This window comes from Kogia breviceps, chromosome 15 (assembly GCF_026419965.1).
Source record: "Kogia breviceps isolate mKogBre1 chromosome 15, mKogBre1 haplotype 1, whole genome shotgun sequence".
NCBI classification, from domain to species: domain Eukaryota; kingdom Metazoa; phylum Chordata; class Mammalia; order Artiodactyla; family Physeteridae; genus Kogia; species Kogia breviceps.
In genome coordinates, this window is record NC_081324.1 from 6,997,523 (window position 1) to 7,020,079 (window position 22,557).

At 41.8% G+C, this 22,557-nt stretch overlaps 1 protein-coding gene across 4 annotated transcripts in view; it reads left to right on the top strand.

Annotated features, from left to right (window-relative positions):
• Positions 1-984: 984 nt before the first annotated feature.
• Positions 985-22,557, top strand: part of RTTN (rotatin) — a 140,369-nt gene continuing 118,796 nt past the window's right edge. For 2 of the 4 annotated variants that reach the window (XM_059041409.2, XM_059041414.2), the window contains exons 1-10: positions 985-1,046; positions 1,383-1,570; positions 2,433-2,610; positions 4,246-4,335; positions 6,582-6,675; positions 8,012-8,126; positions 9,087-9,237; positions 12,500-12,665; positions 14,928-15,109; positions 17,369-17,484. In XM_059041409.2, the coding sequence (XP_058897392.1) occupies positions 1,016-1,046; positions 1,383-1,570; positions 2,433-2,610; positions 4,246-4,335; positions 6,582-6,675; positions 8,012-8,126; positions 9,087-9,237; positions 12,500-12,665; positions 14,928-15,109; positions 17,369-17,484 (1,311 nt within the window). In that variant the 5' untranslated portion in view covers positions 985-1,015. Of the gene's footprint in view, positions 1,047-1,382; positions 1,571-2,432; positions 2,611-4,245; positions 4,336-6,581; positions 6,676-8,011; positions 8,127-9,086; positions 9,238-12,499; positions 12,666-14,927; positions 15,110-15,253; positions 15,392-17,368; positions 17,485-22,557 lie in introns of those variants that run through there. The other 2 variants (XM_059041413.2, XM_059041415.2) reach the window with 2 other exon arrangements.

Sequence of the window (22,557 nt, forward strand, 5' to 3'; positions counted from 1 at the left end):
ACTAGCTGATGTGGGCCAGGTACTTCTCCGATTTTACGTAGTCGCCCCCCCCCCCTTTTTTTTTTTCAAAATAGGAATGGGAATTGCCGCCTTGACATCCTTTCTCCAGGGATGAAAAAATCCGTGAGATAAAATGTTCTCTAAAATGCAAATCACTTTACAAATTTAGTTTGGTTGTGGTTGCTCTTACCATTGCTTATATTTTTTTCTATTAGTTCAGACCGATCACAGTGCAAAGGCAACTTTAGTGGCATTCAAATACGAATTCAAATTCCTCCTCACCCCCTTTTCTTTCTACAGCGCCCTTTTTCTCTCCTGTTCAGTTATTCCCCCCCACCCCCGCCGACGCTCTCATTTCTTTTTCGGCTTGTTTACTCTGAACCCAGGTATCCAAGGTCATCGCATGATTGTGCAGGTGCATTTCACAGTTATAGAGGTTAAGTCATTTAGTAACGGCAGGGAGGTAGGGGTGGAACGGGGTAGGTCATCCTAACAAAACGCTGCACTCTAAGTCGTAAAGTTCTGGGAGCTGAGAATTCAGACTGGCAGGGTCATAAACGAACCCCTCGCAGAGGGAGGGTGCAGGGCCGACTTGGGCTTCTGCGCGAGCCTCTCTAGCCCGCGCCGCAGCCCGCGCTTGGACGCCGGAACCCCAGGCAGGCGGGAGCGGCGGCGGGCCCGGAATTCCGGGAGGAGAGCACGAACTGGCGAAGACTACAACTCCCGACGTGCACGGCGGCCAAAACGCGTTCTATCCCTGCTTGACTCCTCATTCTTTCCAGTTCTTACGCTGTCGAGGAACTGCATAGTAGTCACTATAGCGAGACTGTAAGCTTCTCTGTTGTCGCGGGGACCGGAACAGCTCACGGAATGCCTCTAACTCTTTGGGTCCTTCGCTCAGGCGTTGAGGAACTCGCTTTCGGACCGGCTGGGTTTCTAGGGGGACAGTAATTGTGGTCGGACGCCGTGGCGCGGCAGTTTAATTCTCCGGCGGCGGCTGGTTGAGCGGGACGAGATGGTCCTGACGGGGCTCATCAGGAAACTGGGTAACAGTCTGAGTTGCCCCTCGCCCGGGTCGCCCACCCGTCGTGGCCGGTTGCTGAGAGTGGCTGTGTCACGTTTCCGAGGCCGGGCCACCCCGCGACGGCTTCCTGTCTCGTCCGGGCTTCGGCAGGGCAGCCCCCGGGGGCCCACCTCGGACTTTGTGTAAACTCCTCAGTTCGCGTCGTGAATGCACCAGCGTCCTGCGTGTGGAAAAAACTGGTTTATTTCCTTCTTCACCCCGCTCCCGCCCCCAGCGTAGATAACGAAGTTTTAGGGTAAATTCCCTGTGGGCGTCTCTTTGGAGTCGGGAAATAGCTCTGTGCTGTCTTCTTTGACAGGTCATCAGCTGGCCGAGATCAGGGCACGCGCTCTCAAGAATATTCTCTGCAAGATTGAGCACAGTTTAATCTGCTGTGCTGATCTGGTTCAGGAGAGGCTCCTCTTTCTCCATTTGCTGGAATGGTTCAATTTCCCGTCCGTTCCAATGAAAGAAGAGGTTCTGAGTCTGTTGAACAGATTGGTTAAGGTAGGATCGTTTTGAAATAAAATAATCAAACAAGTGAGTATTTCGTAGTCGTTTAATTGTAGCATTTGTTGAAAATTTAAATTATTAAATTTTTTAAAAAACAGCTGTGAATGTTGAATTTTAATTCATTTGGGTATATACTGCTCCATCCTCCTTTTCTCTTATTTGTGATGTTGAATCTCACGTTGTCTCTGCTGTGTTCTGAAGTAACACAGTTTCTGAGTTCAGGTATGTTCTGATTTGGGGGATCGTCTTTGGAGGTTAATACTTGTCATTCTGTTTTCCCTTATGATTCTGTTATTTACATGTTAAAATGAGATGTCTTTGTATAAAAGAGAACACATTTAAAGATAAAGTTACAGACCATGACACTAAACAGCACAAGTATGTTAAATTGTTTTTCCCATATCTGTTTTTCAGATTTATGTTTCTCAGTCTGTCTTGAGAGTAGTTAGTTGTCAGGGTCAAATATCAAACTGGCAGGTTTAACTTTTCCAAACTGTAAATCACTATGCAGTTGTAGGGGATACTTATTACTTTGGCATCCTTTGAGTGATTGGAGGTAGAAGAGGATACAGTGAGTGTCAGTGAAGATAAGTAGTCAATTTAATAAATAAAAGTAGGAATGGATAGTGTGCATTTCTAGTGTTCAGTGTCTGGGCTTTTCTCTCATAAGTGTTACTAAATGTTTTACATATGTCTCTGTAAATCTACGTCTTATGTATATCACCGCAAAAATTATGTTTTAAAAAGGAACATCTGGTATACCAAAAATAACGTCATGTTTTGATTGCTGTAAAATAAAGTCTAGAGGTTTTGGATATTTATAGTTGCTGTCAAGACACTTCTTTTCTTATTTCAGTATCCCCCAGCAGTCCAGCATTTGGTTGACCTTGGTGCAGTCGAATTCTTATCTAAACTTCGTTCTAATGTGGAGCCGAATCTACAGGCTGAAATTGATGGCATTCTGGATGGACTTTTTATTCTTCCTTCAGAAGTTCCTGAACTATATTCTGCATCTTACCAAACCAGGCAAACTGGTAACTCTTTGGAATCACTCTGATGAAATCAATCAGTCAATCAATCTGTTAAAATATAATATACTGGTTCTAATGGTTAATTCTAAGGAAAGGAACCTTAGGTTAAAAAAATGAACAATCCTCCTCCTCTCCCCCCGCAACTCTTATTTTTCTTATGTTAACTTACATGAATTTGATCTTAATTCCCCTCCTCTGATGTTACAGAGAGGAGGATACTTGTGTGTTTTTGTTTTGGTCAAGGGGCATAAAAGATGAAGTGACTATTTCTTTTTGTGAGACTAGTTTGACAGATTATTTTTTTAGCAATAACAACAGATTTCCATTGAGCACTCATTACTATGTGCCAGACATTGTTTTAAATATTTTATACTTGCATTTTGGGGCTGTGTTCTTCATATAGGGAGGATGTCTGCCCTGCTCATGATTTTGTTACGGGGTCCAATCAAAATGAGCTACACATGGTGTACTGGCTAAAATCAGAGTCAGAGCCATGGATTTAAGTCCCAGTTCTGCCACTAGCTGGGTGACCTTGGCTAAGGTACTTAATCCCTCCAGGCTTTAGTTTTCTCATCCAAAAAGTGGTACAATAAGCAAGAACATCTTATAGGATTTTTGTGAGCATGAAGTGGGGCAATGTCTGGACGGTGCTCAGCATAGGGCCCGGCATATATTAAGCACAGAACCCTTGTCTGCTACTGTTACTTGTTGTTCTTGTTATTATTTGATGTCCAGTATAGTGCCTTGCTCATGGAAAGCATTGAAATTGATTTGAAGGAAAGAAAATGCTCTTGAAATTTATATGAGTAGTAAAAGTATAAAAAACTGTGTTTTTGCTCATTTAATCCGTCAGACCCTATTCTTCTCTATGCCAGTGCTGTACTACCCCTGCTGTGACCCTTGGTCCTGCTTTTAACAAGAACAACAGTAGCAGCTGCCATTTACTGAGTTCTTGTGTGATTGTGATTTTTAACAGTGTATTTTATAATTTCTGTCTAAGCTATAGCAAAGTAGAATCTTAAATCATGAATTTTCAACCTAGTTCCTTGCAGGTGATTTTTAGGTTTCTGTATTAACATTAGAACTACTGGCATGAAAACTTCAAACAGAAAATTACAAAATTTGGTTTTAGCCTTTTCTTCATTCTCAATCTCATCACAACTGAAGTGCTGAATATGTAATCATGTATGATAGGGGATCGTCAGAGTTATTGAAAGATAGTGTCTGACTCTTGCTTTTGACAACTTTTTCTTAAAAAACATGAAAATTGAAGTGATCAGGAAATATGTAGAGTAAGGGAGAGGAGAGAGATGGACTGAGAAGCTGAGATGAACAGTTCTTGAATAAATACCTTGTAACAAATTCATTATGTACATTGTGGATGTTTTCATTCTAAGAAATAATTGTAGTTACATGACAGTAAAAGAGAAAAAACCCCTCAATTCGAAATTGACTCGGCATCCACAGTTTTGTTCCTCTTTAGGAGGACAGATTATTCAGAGAACCATAACTGGATGATTTTTCTAGTTTTTAAAGTGATTCAGAAACTTAAGATAAACCATTTATATTTGAAAAGAGCAATTTTCACTTTCAACAAATAATGCATCAGTAACACAGTAATATATATTTTCTTTTCAGAATTGCCACCGCAACCTGAAATCTTAATGGGATATTTTCCTCAAGACAAAAGTACTTTCCAGCAGATGGAAGTGCCTCCGAGACCTGTGGGTATGTATCTACAGGGACGTAGGTCCCGTCTACCTGGGAAATTGGAAATTAATGTACTTTCCCTCATTGTTGTGAAGACATATTGTGGTCAGACTTAAATGTTTAAGTACCGAACTGAATGTTTGTTCCCTCAAGTTAGATTGGGTTATAGAGTCTAAATGGTGAAACTGTATGTTATTCTAAGTGCCTTTGACCGGCTCTCTAGGCAGTGGTAACGGTGGCCATGGTACTTGGTGCTTATCGAGCTGGGAGTCTTTGTCAAGAGCTGAGCTGTGCACTGTACACGCCACCTCATTAATTCTCCAGCTCTCTAAGCTGTACTGTCAACCCAGTGACTCAAGCCAGAGGCTCAGGATCAAATTTGTTTCCTCATTTATCTTTACTCCAACATTCAGTTGACTGAAGAGTTCTGATTTGGAGCCTCTCTCGGGAATCTCATCCAGGTCTTTTTGTGTCTGGTCTCTGGTCGGTCATATGCCACCTCCTCAAAGAGACCTTCCCGAGGACTCTAGCCAGTGATCAATTTTTATCCACATTTGGTTTTCTTCCTACATGTATTTATTAAATTATGTATTCATTTACTTCCTGTTTGTCTCCCTCATTATAAACTTAATGGCAGCTGCAAATACTGCTTTATCCTGTGTGGGTGTGGGGAACAGTGCCAGAAATGTATTAGGCACTCAGTGTGTATTTCTTTTTTTTTTTTTTTTTTGTGGTACTTGGGCCTCTCCCGTTGCGGAGCACAGGCTCCTGACACGCGCAGGCGCAGCGGCCATGGCTCACGGGCCCAGCCGCTCTGCGGCATGTGGGATCTTCCCGGACCGGGGCACGAACCCGTGTCCCCTGCATCGGCAGGCGGACTCTCAACCGCTGCGCCGCCAGGGAAGCCCAGTGTGTATTTCTTGAATGAATGAATCAATCTTCATGGAGTCCCAGCTCTTGCTGATGAGAACACTGGGTCTTAGGAAGGATAAAACCTTTGTACTAGGTGACACGGTTAGGGCATAGTTAAGCATGTACTTCACATCTTACTGCCTGCATAGTTGAAATGAAAAGGCTGCTTCCAAGGATATATCTGTGGACGTCAAGCATCCAACTTAACTCAGTTTGGAAGCCCTCTGTTATAAAAACGATTTTGTAGAAACTCTCAGGTTGAGTACAGCGTAAGAAAGAACAGAGAACTTGTTCAGCTGTTAAAATACTTTACTTTTCCTTTCTGGAAAAGTTTTGTTAGGCTTATAGGGAGCTTTGGTTTTGACATGGTAGTTCTTTGTGTTTGTGGCTGAAAGGCTTAATTGAGTGACAACGAGAGACATCTGAAGGGAGTGTCTCCAGGGCTGGGAATCATGGGTATTTGAGTGAAGCAGTTGAAACATTCAGGAAGATTGAGATGGTAGCATATTTTTAGGTGAGTTGCAGTTTGTGGATTGATGGTGTGGCTTATTCTGGACACATCTTTGTGTGTGCGGTATAAGCCTGTCCTCTCCTGCACCCACCCCTTGTTTTTCCCTTAGAAAGTAAACCCTGCTTTTACGTTAGCACTTTTGAAGGAAGCAACTGCTGTGTTTGAGAATTTAATGATATTATTATCTGAATTTAACAATTCCATTCTCTTTTCAGAGCATTTGGCAGAAAGACTATTGGCCATTTGGAAGGGCTTATGTGTTGCCACCTTAACCTGTACACTATGTGTTTAAAAATAATTTGAAGGAGGGTAGTATAAAACTGCATTTGGTTTCTCAGATTTCTTTTAATCTTGTCTGAGCACTGATATTTGATCTTTAATCTTATGGTCTTCATCTTCCAAGAGGTTTAAATATCGAACATGATTTAGGATATTTGAACGTGACTAATTAAATATAGTATATGATTACGTTTATATCGTTTTTAATTTCTACAGTTAGAGATCGCCAAATGCCCGTTCCTTTTTTGTTTGTGCTCTGTGTTCTGCTTAGCCACATGGTGAAGTAGAAAATTTAATTGATGCTCTAAATGTCATTCAATATTGGTTTGTGTTTGATACCCTTCTAATACTAATGTATGAGTTCTGTTTAAATTGTGAAAAGAGAGCTCTGTTATTTATTCTGTGAGGGAACAAATTTGCAGCTGATCTTTTTGGTATATTTTCGGTACTGTAAGCTGTGACTTGATTTGAGGACTTGTTTCAAAGGCGAAGCCTTATTCTGAACATTGTGAGTCTGTCAACATTGTCTCCTTTGATGCCTTAAGTTTTGCTCTTCCATTAGCAGCAAATCCGACAGCGAAGTGTTTGAAGTTTTCTACCTTCCCTTGGCTCCCCCTGACCACAGCTGATAGGCATGTCCTCTCCTCTAATGAAAGGTACCGTACCTGGTGTAGTTCAGGGGGTTTGGCTTTGGGTATTGAGATGTATAACCATGAAGTCTGAGAGTTATTACTGTACATTTTCATCAGGAGGAAAGATCCTGAGCGGCTGTGGTAGGTGGCTGTGGGAATATATGAATGATTTGCAGTATTTCAGAAAACAAGCCAGAGAGTTCCTGTCTGCCTTTAATCAGTCTTCACGTCAAGTTTCTTTTCTGTGCTTAGAGCCCCTTGGTGATATGAGTCATCTCTTCCCGACCAGACTGCCTGGCCTCGCTTAGGCCCTTGGTGAATAAAAATGGAGAAACTAAACATAAATGCAGTCTTTTTAGTAGACAATATATTTCAAAACATGGACTCCGTTAGGAGAAGGTTGGGGACCACTGATCTGATCTGATGTATTGGATTTTATTCGGTCATCACCCCCCAAAGTAGATAGCCAATGTCTAGAAGTTTGGAGACTGTTTTAATGTCTAGTTTCACTTTTTGCTGAAACGTAATTTCAGTGAACGCCACATCAAATGAGTTGTCTGCCTTTTTTTGGTGAGAATCTGAAAAATAAAGACCAACGTCTCGAGTTCGGGCCCAATACAGGGGGGTGCTATTAAATGACTTTGGATGATGGCCCTTTTTACTGATGAGCATCAGTCAGTTCTCTTGGAATAACATATTGAAGAGGTAGCGTGCACACGGGGATGGGGCAGGGGTGGTGTGGATCTGTCACTTCTGAGTTGGTCGCTCAGGAGGAGGTATGGTCTCTAGTGGGCGCCTGTGGGTGGTGCACTGTGGGTGGACTGGAGCTGGGCTGAGAGCAGGTTTGGTTTCTTGGGGTGAGAGGTGAATGACTGCAACACCCCTAGGAGGGCACATACTGTCAGAGAGGTTGAGAGGAGCGCTCTCCGTGAGATAAGAGAGAAGTACCAGCTTCATTCCCCTCGAGTAGGGAAGAGCAGCACGGAGTCTAATTCCCGGAATTTGCTATGATCCCCTGTGTTTTATTTCCTGGTTCATTCAGCAGATCTCGTTGATCCCATTCCGTGGCCTTGTGGTAGTCTTTGGGTACACAGTGGAGCATACTGTGTAGCCCCTGCTCTTGACGAGGGTCTAGTGGGGCTACGGAGTCAACAGGCAGTTACCGTAGCACAGGTTATGGGCGCATGAAAGAACGCACCTACCCCGGGGTTGTTCATTGGTTAGGGAGGAGATTTGGGAAGGCTTCCCAGGGCAAGGTGTCTCGGCTGAGACCTGAAGGACTGTGAATAGGTTACTTAGAATCTGGTATTGGTAAATTCTTTTGTAAAATAAATAATACTGCATTTTGTGTATTTTGTAGCTCTTTAAGGAGTAGTAACCACACTTTAATCTGGAACACCTGTGAACTGTTGAAAGACGTTATCATGCAAGATTTTCCTGCTGAGATTTTCCTTCAAAGGCCAAAAATCGTTCAGGTGCGTTTCCGCTGTAATCGTTTTAGATTTTGAAACAGGGAAGTTTTTGCAATGAAACATATTTTGCAAAGTAGGAGTCCTTGGGAAGGAAATTTGCATTACCATATTTAAATAATGAAGCATTTGGTTATTTAGACCACTTAACTCTCTAACTTACTTAGATAGTGGTTGTTCTCCTGATAGGAAGTAGTCTCATTTGACACATGCAGTCCAGTTTGATGCCCTTGAACTTACCATTTATGGATCACTTGGGGAGACTAGACCTGGGAAACGGAGGTTGGGCAGCAGTGACCAGTCTTAATAGTTAGAATTGCATCACTTGGGGTATCTAGGTGTTTAAGGCACGGTGCTGGATGCTGTGGAAATATGGTAGAGGTGAGCAATGTAGGTGGGTTCTTTGCGGTGCAGTTGATGGCCTACGTGTATAGTAGAGAGACTGGGGCCCCGGGCTGGGGTTGTGGTGTACCCGCGGCACCTGGTAAGGCTGGGCGCCCTTGCTCCGCGGTCCCGGGGCTGCGATGGGTGCCGGTGACTGGCGGCTGTTACGTCACGCTGTCCCAGCTGTGAGCGACAGCACAGGGAAGCTGCAGACGAGCCAGACACGCAAAGCGATTTAGCTGCTTGAGATGCAAGAGGCTTCTTGTGGTCTTGAAAAAGTACTGCGTAACTTCATGTCCTGAATGGAGCATAAGTGCTGTGTTCTTCACGATAGGTACTCACCTAACAGTTCAGATATGAGAAGCGCTGACTGTTGTGTTTGAATTTTATCTTACTTTGACCTGTCTTCCTGCATTATGCCAAGTCATTGTTGCCTGTTTCTGTTTCTTATGTTTTATAAATATTTGCACCTTATCCTAATTCCTTTGACTGTTCACTTAACCTCACTTAAGCTCCACATCCTTCTTTGGAAGTCGAGCACTTTGTTCCCTCCATCGTTTTCATCGCTCTTCTTTATTTCAGAGCCTTTTATCTCTGTTGAAACTGGCCTTTGGAGGAGATGGAAAACATCGCCTGGCGTTGCAGTCAGTGTCCTGCTTGCAGCAGCTGTGCACGTATTTAAGAAACAGACTTAACTTTCACCGAGATCCAAGTTTTTTCTCTAGTAAACAAGGTATTTATGTTTATACATTCCTTGGTCACTGGTGGTATTTGTAGATTCTTCCAAGAACTCCCCATTATATTTACTGTCAGGGTTATTGTGTATACATTTTCACAACATAAACTCCCCACTCCTAAATGTAATCAAATTGTAATCTTTGAAAACAAACTGTATGAATGACAGAAGCACTCCTGGTCCCATTCTCTTTTTTTCTGATAAGCGACATTTGCAAGGTGTGTTTCTCCCACGTACGCTGAGTGTTGTTGGGAGCTAAGGACCAGGATTCTGAGTGCAGCTATTCGTGTGGGACTTCGGGCATTTTAGCACGTTATATGTTGTGTGAAGAAATTGTTTGGTTTGAAAAATACCTATTTGTATTTTATGAAAACTATTTTTATGCAACGTGTGATGTAGGCCGATATTATATGATAGCAGTGCCAGACTTTTCAGGGAAAAAGCACCACCTAATGGCCAAATAGAGTACTAGGCTGGCCTTGTCAAACTAGCATTTACAATTTAGGATTTCTGTGCGCTTATTTAATACAATATATATTGAAAGTCGAATATTAACTTACAGTGCTTTGTCATCATGCTTCATAGTGAAGCCCTATTTAGTTGAGAGTTTCACTGATCCTGTGCTACTTGAATATTTATCCTTTATGTTAGCTTTATTCTAGACCTCGGGGCGTGGGGTTTCCTCCTGAGCATTCTTTTTTTTTTTTTTTTTTTTTTTTTAAGTATGCGGGCCTCTCACTGCTGTGGCCTCTCCCGTTGCGGAGCACAGGCTCCGGACGCGCAGGCTCAGCGGCCATGGCTCACGGGCCCAGCTGCTCCGCAGCATGTGGGATCTTCCTGGATTGGGGCACGAACCCGTGTCCCCTGCATCGGCAGGCGGACTCCAAACCACTGCGCCACCAGGGAAGCCCTCCTGAGCATTCTTGAGAGCTTGTGCCTACCCCATATTTCATCAGAGAAAGAATTACAGTGTGGGTAAAAATAGTGGATAAATCAGAAGACTTATTCGCGTATTAAATAAATATTTATTTGTCACCTACTCTGTGCCAACCGATACTCTAAGGGGTAAACACCGAACAAAACAGATAAGGTCCCCGCCTTTGTGAGCTTGTACTGTAGAAGGTTGGGGCAGGTAGTAAACAAAGAAGTTTTTAGATGTGAAGTGCTCAGAGGGAATAAGAAGGCTGACGTGACAGAACGTGGCCAGGGACGTGGCTTTCCCGGACAGGACGGTCGGGGCAGGTGTGTGACAGGAGGCGGAGGCTGAAGGGTGAGAAGGGGCGTCCGCTTGAAGGGCGGCAGGAAGACCCTCCAGGGAGGTCAGGGGCCTCAGCCCGGGGGGCCGCGCGCTTGCGGGCCGGACGTCAGGCCGCTGTGGGTGGGGCGCAGTACGCGGGCGGGGGTACAGAGAGGGGAGTGGGGTGAGGCCCGAGCGGTGGCCCGCGGCCAGGCTGCAGTGGCACTGGCAGGCCTGTGTGAGGATTCGATGAGCATATTCCCGGTACTGTGCGACCCTCACCGCCGTCTGTTTCTAAACCTTTGTCGTCATCCTAAGTGGAAGCTCTGTAACCATTAAGCAGCTCTCCCCACTTCCCCTTCCCTCTGCAGCCCCCGGTAATCTCTCGTCTATTTTCTGTCTAGGTCCCTAGACAGAGAGCAGGATTGTACAGTATTCATCTGGCTTATCTCGCTTAGCGTAGTGTGTTTTCAAAGTTCACCTATGTGGTAGCACGTGTCAGAACTGCATTTTTATGGCCGAATGACACTCCACTGTATGTACGCACCACACTGTATTTATGTATTCATCTGTTGCTGGACGTGGAGGGCTTGTTCCCACGTTTTGACCGTTACGAGGGATGCTGCGGTGGACGCTGGCACATCCGTTCGAGCGTCTGCTTTCGACTCCTTGGCTGTATACCAGAACAGAACCGCTGGGCCGTACGCTGCTTCTGCGCTTCGCCTTCTGGGGGACCGCCAAGCGTGCCCCACGCTGGCTGCGCCCTTTGACGTTCCCGCCAGCAGCGCGCGAGGCTGCTTCCGGTTTCGCTGCAGCCTCGCCCAAACCTGTTTCCTTTTCTTTCTTTCTTTTGTGCTAACCGTAATCCTCCTAATCCTCCGAGCAGGTGTGAGGTGGTATCTCGTTGTGATTTTGATTTGCATTTCCCTAATGACTAGTGACTCTAGTGGCTTTTCATATGTTTACTGGCCATTTGTATATCTTTGGAAAAATGTCTATTACAGTTTTTTGCCCGTTGTTAAATTGGGATGGTTGACTTCTTGTTTTTTACTGTTGAGTTTTGGGAGTTATTTATATATCCTGGATACTACATCCTTATCAGGTGTATGATTTGCAGATATTTTCTCCCATTCTGTAGGTTGTTACTTTCTTTCTTTTTTTTTTGAAGATCTATTTATTATTTATTTACTCTGTTTATTTTTGGGTGCGTTGGGTCTTCGTCGCGGCACGCGGGATCTTTAGTTGTGGCGCACAGGCTTCTCTTTAGTTGTGGCGTGCAGTTTTTCTCTCTCTAGCAGTGGTGCGTGGGCTCCAGGGCCCGTGGGCTCTGTAGTTTGTGGCAGGCAGGCTCTCTAGTTGAGGCGCGCAAGCTCAGTAGTAGTGATGTGTGGGCTTAGTTGCCCCGCGTCATGTGGGATCTTAGCTCCTGGACTGGGGGTCGAACCTGCGTCCCCTGCATTAATAAGGCATATTCTTTACCACTGGGCCACCGGGGAAGTCCTGGTTGTTACTTTCTTGCCAATGTCCTTTGATGCATGAAATTTTTAAATTTTGTTGAAGTCCAATTTATCTCTGTTTTCTTTGGTTGTTTGTGTTTTTAGTGTCATATCTAAAAATTCATTGCCAAATCCAAGGTCATGAGGGTCCACCCCTATGTTTTCCACTAAGAGCTTTATGGTTTTAACTCATATTCAGGTTGTCGATCCATTTTGAGTTAATTTTTGCACAAGGTTTGAGGTAGGGTCTCTGGGAGGGTTTTCAGCGGGAGAGTGCATGATTCGGTCTCTAATGTTGTAAGTGAGCAGTGTTGGCTCAAAGGTTCCATGTGATCAGGTCAATTAGACGTGAACCTAAATGTGCTAAGGGAGTATTGAGCAAAGTTTGACTTTTACTTTTACCTCTTAGAAGCATTTCTACTATCTTAATTTTGTTAATTTTTTTCCTGAAGAATGACAAGAACTACATAATCAGTAGTCTGTCTCTACCAAGGAATAATTTTATTCTTTTTTTTTTTTCCCCCAGATACAGTTTCCCAAAATTCTTCTGTGTCTTATTGTCATGAAGCAAGAGTCACTCATCATTCCCAGAATCCTTCTCCAGGAAGCAGCAGCCCTCGGCCTTCTGTGGTGGGACGCACAGGCCAGCGACCCAGAGGAGACGGCCAGGATTGGGACGCCGTGTCTTCCAGGTGACTGTACGAAAGCCAGGTTAACGTGTGTGTGTGTTTCAGTTTTAGAGGGAGATTGTTGTTTTTCTCTTTCATCTTTTCTTTCGAAGCATTAACACAGGTGTTGGCCTTGTGTTAAACCAGTGACTTTCATACTTTTTTGACCATGACCCCCAGTAAGAAATAAGTATTATACTGCAACTCGGTACTCGGTACACAGACATATACTCTGTGTGTGTGTGTGTGTGCATCTGTGTGTGTCCACTGAAACAAAATGTTCACAAAATTGTTCTCTCATTCTGTGTTACACAGTGCTTTTCTATTTCATCAAAAAAAATGGTGATTCTGACCCACTGAATTGTTTTTAGCAGCCACAAATGGCGTGTGATCTAGTTTAAAAGCATAGTTTTAAATGCTAGATACTTTTTGATAACATTTTAAGCCCATTTTTGTAAGTTTAACCATAATTTAAATGCATTGGTGTTTACTGTTAAAGGGAATGATTGGAGAATCTATAAAACAAAGTCCCCTTCAAGGTGCACAGTTATGGTATTTTGTTTGTTGGTGTAAAGAAAGATATTTATACATCTAGTTTTCTTAAAGGGATTGGCATGGCATTTGTGTGTTACCTCATTAGGCTACAAGCATCTTAAAACCTCTTTTTAAAAAAAATTTATTTATTTTATTTTTGGTGTTGGGTCTTCGTTGCTGCGTGTGGGCTTTCTCTAGTTGCAGCGAGCAGGGGCTACTTTTTGTTGTGGTGCACGGGCTTCTTGTTGCGGTGGCTTCTCTTGTTCTGGAGCGCTCTAGGTGCGTGGGCTTCAGTAGTTGTGGCACACAGACTCAGTAGTTGTGGCGTGCAGGCTCAGTAGTTGTGGTGCATGGGCTTCGTTGCTCCGCGGCATGTGGTATCTTCCCGGACCGGGGCTGGAACCCATTTCCCCTGCATTGGCAGGTGGATTCTTAACCACTGCGCCACCAGAGAAGCTCTTAAAAAGCTCTTTTTAAGTCTTTTCTTTAGTGTCATTCTGCTGAATGCTCCGTGAGACCAGCACCTGTCTGTTGGCTTGATTTTTTTCTTGTGACATGGCTGCTGCTCCAGGCTAACACTGCTCAGTCTTGCTGTGTGTTTGGTGTTACATCAGGTGCTTCACGTGCTTTGCCTCCTGTGGTGGTCCTCGTAACAGTCCTGTAATAGGGTGGGTATTATTATTACCATTTTCTAGAAAAGCCTGAGGTTCGGAGAGGCTGGGAGCCAAAGCCCGGTTTATACAGTCGGTGAAGAGCAGGGCAGGGCTTTGGCCAGCGTGGTCCCAGAGCCTGTGCTCCTCCTCCTGGCAGGGCAGCTGCTGTTGGCCAGGGGTGCTTTTCTCTTTACCTCCTTCTCCTCTGAGCTATACCTAGTGTGCTACGTGCTTGTAGGTTTTCACTCTTGAGTGAATGTCCTCCTGGCCCTGTCAGAGTTTGAGAGAAGCCCAGCTCATTTCCATATTTTGGGTTGCTTGGTATATTGGAATTGAAGAAATGACAAAATGTATTAAAATTTGGGAGTTTTACACGTTCAGTAGTGTTAGTGCATCTCTGTGATTCAGCTTCAGTTGTGGATAACATCAAAAGTCAACATTTTGAGGTGCTTCGTAAATGGGAAGTTCAAGCCTTTCTATAGCACTTTATCCCCACCCCACTGCTTTACACCCAAGGTAAAATTTTTTTTATAAAGTAAGCCAAGAAGGAATGTTCCATTTTGGGGTACATTTTCAAAATCATATGATGTTCACTGTACTAAATAAAGTAATCCATTTCTCATCATGTTTTCTGGCATTTTCTAGCATTCTTCAGTTGCTAACATTGGCTTACTTAGAACATTTGGTGAAAATCACAGAAAATCTAGGAAACCATACGAACTATTTAGTTTTGCCTTTATAAGTTACGGAAGAACTTTGCTATGAATCTGTTTGCTTTCTTTTAGAAATGGATGGGTTATCAGTGTTCTTGTTGATCGCTGCTATAGGAATGTTGACACGTTTGGAGAACATCAGTTTGAAAAGCAACATATAAAAAAAGCATTCTTGGTTTCACTTACAATTTTGAGCCATCTTTATGGAATTTAATCTCATAAATTTGTCAAGGTTTCTGTAAATCTGACCAGAATTGTTTCATGGAGCAATATAATTGTGCACGGTATGAGTCTCCTAATATGCCAGGCAGCAGCCATGCAGTAAATCTGTTTGTGGGCTGTTTCCGTACTCAAGATTCATTATTATCCTTGTGTCTACTTTACAGTGGAAGTAGTAGTCACGCTCATGTTAACTCGAGGGTCTCCATCCCTTCCCCTTTGGACATGGTGCACCTGGACCTGCCAGAGCTGGAGGCTGAGGACACGCTAGAGCTGCGGTTCCAGCAGCTGAGCCTGCCCCAGCTCTGCGTCTCCATCCTGGAGTCTGCTGTTCCTCTATTAAGAACAGGTTGGTTGTCCTTGAAGTCAGAGTTCCTTTAGTATACTCTGTGTTGGTTTTGTCTATTTTCTACGACTCTAATTTTTCTCATTTTTGCTTTCTATCTGTCTTAGGACCTTTAAAATCTGGATTTACTTATCTTTTGGGGTACAAATTCCTAAGAACTTAGTAAGGTCTTTATTATCTCTTAATTAAACGTGGATGCCATGGAGCCCTGTTCAGATAGAGTATCCCCTTCCATTTCTGGCCTTTTATTACACAGACTTCCATTTGTGTGTGGCTATTTTACAGGTAAGCACTGAAAAAACAATGCAACTGGAGTAAGTTAGAGAAGATGGACTGGCATGAATAGACCAGAATAAAAAACTCGTTGGCTTTTGCTCTTTAGACATTTTTTGAGTGGCTTTCCGTTGTCCACTCCTCCTACTCAATTTTTACTTGAGCTATGAAACATGTTAAAAACCATAACAAACCCAACCCTGGATTTGTACTTTTGCAGTCATTTGTTTTTCTTAAAAAACAAAACAAAACTCAGAAAACCCAAACGTTCTGGAGTTACATTTTCTCTCCAATGTGCCGGGTGAGTTTGCAAAGATGTACTGCAGGGTACACTGGGATGTAGTTGCGCTTTTAGTGGGGAGTGATAAGAAGGATAACAATATGGCCAAAGTCCAACAGAGTCTAGTAAGCAAACAAGGTACCACGCGGTGAGTTCCCGCTGGGCTCGGCTACTGGGTGTGGTCTTGTGCTCATTATTCTGTGCACTGCTCACGCCAGCCCTTTTTATACATCCCTTAGTGGTAATTACTGCTTTTCTCCCTGTTGTACAATGAGGAAGCTGAGGTTTAGAGTGCTTTAGAAACTTACCCAAAGTCAAACAGTGAAGAACCGAGGCTTGAGCTAGTGGTGCTGAGACCAAAGTCCATGCATTTTGCAAGGTAAAGCAAGGTTTGGAATAAATAATGATTTTTATTCTCTAAATATATACATTTTAAGTACTTGATAAACTTGTCAAAATATAAATACAGGATAAACAGGTTTTGCTTTTTTGTGTTTATACTGGCTGAGTAAAAAAATCTGTCCCGTGCTGATGGTTCTTTAAGTCCTATGGCTATTTTTTGCCTGCTTGGAAGTGATAGGGAAGAAGGCAGGAGGGAGGTGTATATTTGGGAACATTAACAATTTGTTTTATTCCGAAGAAAACTCTATACCTTAACTTCTCACTGACTGAAGAACTCTGCTTCCAGGAGGGAGGAATACATATTAATTCATGCAGTAATAATGTGACATGAAGGAAGGTCTGAACTTTGGCATCATCAAGTGTATATGTTTGTCTGCATGGTGTACTGAGGAGAACAGTTTTAGATTTAATGATTTTGCATTTAACCTTTCCTTAATTTGCTGTAAAAAGTCACATTGATAATTATAGAGCTGTATCATGGTACATAAAATTTTCTGAATGTTCTCTTGCCCTTTTGTGGAAAATTATTGCATAATTTGCATTTGTTCAGTGTTGTAAGAGATTTCTAAGAGAATTTGCTCCAGCTGTTCTCATGAAACAATTAATTTAGACCCTTGTGATCTGGTGGTTTGTCTTACTTTTATTCATTAGAAATTGACCTTTGGCATGTGGGACAGGAAAGTTTTGACTGAACATTCACCTTACTTAGAATTATGGGTGGTGGAATTCCTTTGTTATTCTATCTCTGTGGAGAAGGGAGATTGCTCAGGTGGGTGTGACTCTGACAGCACAGTTTCCTCCTGAATGTTTTTAGAGTTTAAGGTGAGTGTAGGTTTCCCAGGCAACTCCTGTGTAGGAAACTACTAATTCATGACAAGGCTTAAACCTTCTAGTCCTAAGTGGGAAATTTATTAGACTGTATCTTCTCAACTAAACCTGTGCTTTGTCACCTATTACATGTAACATGGATGGTCTCTGAATCTGAAAAGTTATTTTAATCTATCTCACAGTGCTTTTAGTTAGATTATTGTTATACTCTTCCTGAGTATCTTTCCCACTTATGAGCACATTTTATTTTTTGTAGTTAAATAGCGTTATGATCGAAACAGAAGTCTAATGGTGATTGTATATCGTGACTTCCCTATTCGTTGCTTTTAAACAATTCTAAAAACATCAAAAAATAAAAATAAAAAGAGAAATAGGCATTTGGGGGCATTAGCTAACCAGAGGATTGAGCAATATGATATTCAGCTTTATTTGAATTAACTTTTTTTTTTCTTCTCTCTCTCTCCTATGTGTATTCCTAGGTAGTAGACAGATGATAATAAGAGTTCTGGAATTGCTTGCAGAGGATATGGTACTTATTGGTGAAGCGATTTCAGCAGATATCTGGGATGACAGTAGTCTTTTTGCTATAGATATGGTAAGAATCAAGGTTTTCCTTGGGATGTGGGTAATAATATTAGTATTTTATTTTATCTTGGTCCTTTTAAGCTGGTTTCATTGTCTCATTAGTCTTTGAAAACTTTCTTTGTTTTAGACACAATAGATCCCAGGCTTATTTTGTGCATAGTCTGGAATAGGCCATTTCTTCAGAGATTCTGGTTTCTTTTAATGGGAGAAATGTATATCAAGGCCAAAAACAGTCTATTAGGGCTGCTTGTAGTTACAGTGATATCATTCTTGCCCTTCAGTAATAGAACTAGGAAATGTGTATTTTAAAAAAAACTCATGAATTCAGACTGCTACTTCTGAGTTTAAACTTGTATTTCTTTGCTTGGACTTTATTGTCATTCATAGATTCTTAGCAACATCAACATAATTGCTTATTAGTTTTAACCTTCAGCATAAAGTAAGTAATTTCACAGTAGCAGTATTAGTATCACTGTGGTCAATAACTAATAAGGTTCAAGATTTTCTTGCAGTTCTTTTTGACTTAGACTAAATCTCACTAAGTATATAAAGTCAAAATTCTGTGCCTTAAAGTCACTCAAAAGAATTAGTTTCTCTGTTACCAATTCAGTATACAGTTAGATTTTTGTTTCAATTTGTTTTCATTTTTGGGAATTGTTTTCTCTTCATAAAAATGTAACTCAGGGATGTCTCCCTGCCATCCTGTTTTCTAGTTTATTTTTTTGCATTTTTATTTTACCTTTTGCAAGTGTAAGAAAATAAGTATGTAGATTCTTATTCCCTCTGTCACAAAGGTGGTATATCATGTACAGTTTCATACCTTGTTTTTACAATGTAAGAGTAAATCCTGTATAGTAATTAGACTTATTGTTGTGACCATTATGTATAGAAATACTGAATCACTATGTTGTGTAAGTCAGTTATTCTTCAAAAACAAGCAAAGAAACGAACTCAGAGGAAAAAAAGATCAGATTTGTGATTAACAGAGGTGGGACGTGGGGAGAGGGGGAATTGAAGGAAGGTGATCAAAGGTACAGATTTCCAGTTTTAAGATGAATAAGTACTAGGATGTAATGTACAACTGCTGTGTGTTACGTATGCAAGTTGCTAAGAGAGTAAATCCTGAGGGTCTCATCACAAGGAAAGGAAACTTTTTTTCTATTTCTCTAATTCTGTTTCTATATGAGATAACGGATGTTCACCGAACTTAACGTGGTCATCATTTCATGATGTATGTAAGTCAAATCATTAAGCTCTGCACTTTAAACTTATACAGTGCTATATGTCAACTATATGTCAATAAAACTGGAAGAGAAAAGAATGCATCCTGGATAGATGGATCGATGTAAATGTAGGCATGGAGATTATTCCACGTTCATATGTGGAGATCTTCATTCTTTTTTACAGGCTGCGAGTGCTTCATTGTGTATTTATTCACGCAGTAAACATATTGATAGACATATTGATAGACATAAGTGCTAACAAAAAAAAAGTGCTAACAAAAATTATGTGAAATGAGTAATGTGCATTTAAAAAAATGAATTAATTTGTTTTTGGCTGCGTTGGGTCTTCATTGCTGCGCACGGGCTTTCTCTAGTTGTGGCGGGCGGGGGCTACTCTTCGTTGCGGTGTGCGGGCTTCTCATTGCGGTGGCTTCTCTTGTTGCAGAGCACAGGCTCTGGGTGTGCGGGCTTCAGTAGTTGTGGCACGTGGGCTTCAGTAGTTGTGGTTCACGGGCTCTAGATCGCAGGCTCAGTAGTTGTGGCGCACGGGCTTAGTTGCTCCGCGGCATGTGGGATCTTCCCGGACCAGGGCTTGAACCCATGTCCCCTGCATTGGCAGGCGGATTCTTAACCCCTGTGCCACCAGGGTAGCCCTCCCCCAATTTTTTTTTAATCTACACAAATCTTATGAAAAGAAACACAACTGAAACATTTTACAGTAGGTGTAATATATTGTTTCAAGTCCTACAATTTATTTATAAAATAGGGATAATAGTTCTTATCTTAGTTTTTTGTTAGTCCTTAAGGTTATCACATTATTCTGTAGTACTTTTAGAAGATTTTCACATATTGAAGGTTTTCAACAAGTGAGTTTTCCTTGAGAAGTGTGAAGAATGTTTTATCAGTTGCTTCTTAAAATAGCTCAAGTTTCTTGGCCAGAACATTTATCTGTAAAAGTTAGTCATTCATTTTTAACTTTTGGCTGCTGATCTTTTATGATTCAATGAATTATTTTTACTTTAAAGGTTAAATCTGTTGTGCAAGTGCCAATTGGTATGTTAGAAATGTTAAATAGTACTGCTGGAAATTATATTTGACTTACTTATTTAAAAGAATAAATGCTTCCTAGGAAAAATCTCATCCCTTTGGGCTATATATTAATAGAAGCAGACAATTAAGTAGAATTAATGTCCCTACTTTTGTGAGGTTTACACAGAAGGCAGAAGCATATTTTTGTCGTGTCATTAAAGGAACAAAGTAATAAATGTTGACCAATTCAGTAATTAAGTGCCTGTAGATATATAATCAATTCTCTAGATCTTTCCAAATAGTGCTAATAACATTCATGTCTGGAATTCCATAACTCAGTTTATGTAAGCATAGTCAAAGAAATTTTTTCTCCATAAATTGAATATTTTTATTTCACTCGAAGTAAATAAAAAAATATTTTCACTGAAATTATATTTTGTTAAAATAAAAAAATTTTTTGGTAAGCACTTGTAAAAGTTATGATGAACTGAAGTATGTCATCCCTTTTTTGCCTACCTATGAAATTAAGTTTGTTTTCTCCTTATTCACATGGTAAGTTAGGTTCACGGGAGTAAGGCTCTTTTCCTCATGCCAGATAACCCCAGACTCTTGGGGCTGTTGTCTGCCTTTCTTCTTTCTGTTCACTGCTGTCACTCATTGTCACGAAAAGCAGTCTTTTTCTCCTTTATGACTCATTCCTTCTAAATTCCCATCTGACCTGCTGTGAGCTGGTAACTTAGATTTCGAGGCATGTTAGAAGAATTGCTGGTTGAAGTGCTGGTGAAGCTGAGAGGATTATGAAAGTTTCTAGAGAGAAGGGCTTGGTATCCAGTAAGGGCTCAAGAAGGGTAATTGAACCAGGTTGTGAATTTATAATTGGCTGAGTGGGATCTCTAATTAGCATATGCTTTTCCCGCTACTGCCGCCAGTCCAGAGACAGGTATTTTAGTTCACCAAACATTCTTTGTTTGCTTATTATATGCTAGTGATAAACGGAATCCTGCCTGCCGTATCAGTAAACAAAGGATGTCACAGTCATCAGCGATTGCAGCCACCTCCGATGGTGAGCTGGTGAGCCGTGAGGAAACTCAGGAAGGAAAAGAATACCTGCCATCTAGCAGCCATCAGACTGCAATGATTTCAGTGAGCCCAGACTCTTGCATCTTCCCGTACACAGAAAAGCGCTAAATTCCTTAACTTGAGATATCTGGCTTTCTTTAATTAACAGTAATCTTTTGACATTCAGACTCCCTGCCCTTTGTTACAAAACTCCCAGGTGTCCTGGCTCCCCACCTCGCCTCCACGGAGCAGTTCTCTCAGGGTTACCTGAGATACGGCCTCCCGGGCTTGAAGTCCTAAAATTCCCGCTGAATAAAACATAACTCTCAACTTTTAGGTTGTGAATAATTTTTTAGTCGACCCTGGGCCCTGGGGGTGCAAGATGAATAAGCAGCAGTTCTTTGCAGTCTTGTGGGAGAGAGATACAAAATTGATTGTATTACCCATGCTGTACATTTCATCCCCATGACTCATTTATTTTGAAATTTGCAGTTTGTACCTCTTAATCTCTCTCACCTATTTCACTCATTCCCCCCCCCCCTTCCCCTCTGGCAGCTACCTGTTCGTTCTCTGTGTCTATGAGTCTGTTTCTGTTTTGTTAAGTTTGTTCATTTGTTTTTTTAGATTCCAAATATAAGTGAAATCATACGGTTTTTGTCTTTCTCTATCTGCCTTATTTCACTTAGCATAATACTTTCTGGGTCCATCTGTGTTGTCACAATTGGCAAGATTTCATTCTTTTTTATGGCTGATTAATATTCCATTGTATGTATGTGTGTGTGTGTGTATATGTGCTACATCTTCTTTATCCATTCATCTGTCGATGGTCACTTAGGTTGTTTCCATATCTTGGCTGTTGTAAATAGAGCTGCTCCAAACATTGGGGGGCACATCCCTTTGAATTGGTGTTTTCATTTTTTTTGGATATAAACCCAGGAGTGGAATTGTTGGATTATACAGTAATTCTCTTTTTAGTTTTTTGAGGAATCCCGTGCTTTTTTCTATGGTGGCTGCATTGATTTACATTCCCACCAGCAGTGTACAGGGGATCCCTTTTCTCCACATCCTTGTCAACATTTGTATTAGTGTTTTTGTTGATAGCCATTCTGATAGGTGTGAGGTGTTATCTCACTGTTGTTCTGATTTGCATTTCTCTGACTATTAATGTTGAGTATCTTCTCATGTGCCAAGGGTGCTTTGAAAACACTCCCAGCCGAGAATCTCAGGGAGGGCTTTTTGTAAATCGTGACTGAGCTGAGTTTAAATTATGAATAAGATTTGGCTAAGAAAGTAAAGGTAGGGCTTTTTGTCTGGCAGAGGGGAAGAGAATGATGGGGAGGAAGGAATAGTGCTGATTGGCGGTCAAGGGTAGGGCTCTTGGGAGGAGTGCAAGCAACCAGAGCATAAAATGTGAGGTGGATGTGGTGGGAGAGAGGCTGAGGTTTCAGGTGGGGTCTGCTCACAGAAGGCTTTGGACGTGCTGCTGAGTAGTTTGGCTGTCATTCTGAAGGCAGGATGAGCTTGCTCTTAAACATAGAAGTGGCTGGTGAGACTTGCATGCGGAACAGTAATTGGCTGCCTTGTAGAAGGGGAGTGGGGAGTGCGAGGCTTGGAGCATATGGGGGAAAGTCACTTATTTCAGATGCTTTACAGAATCCAAAACCTGTTTTATATGGTGCAGATAGTGGAGAAATTGTGTTTTGTTTGCACTATAAATTCTGTTTTATTGGGAATATTTAAAATATTTTGCTCATCTGATATTTTAAGTCTGT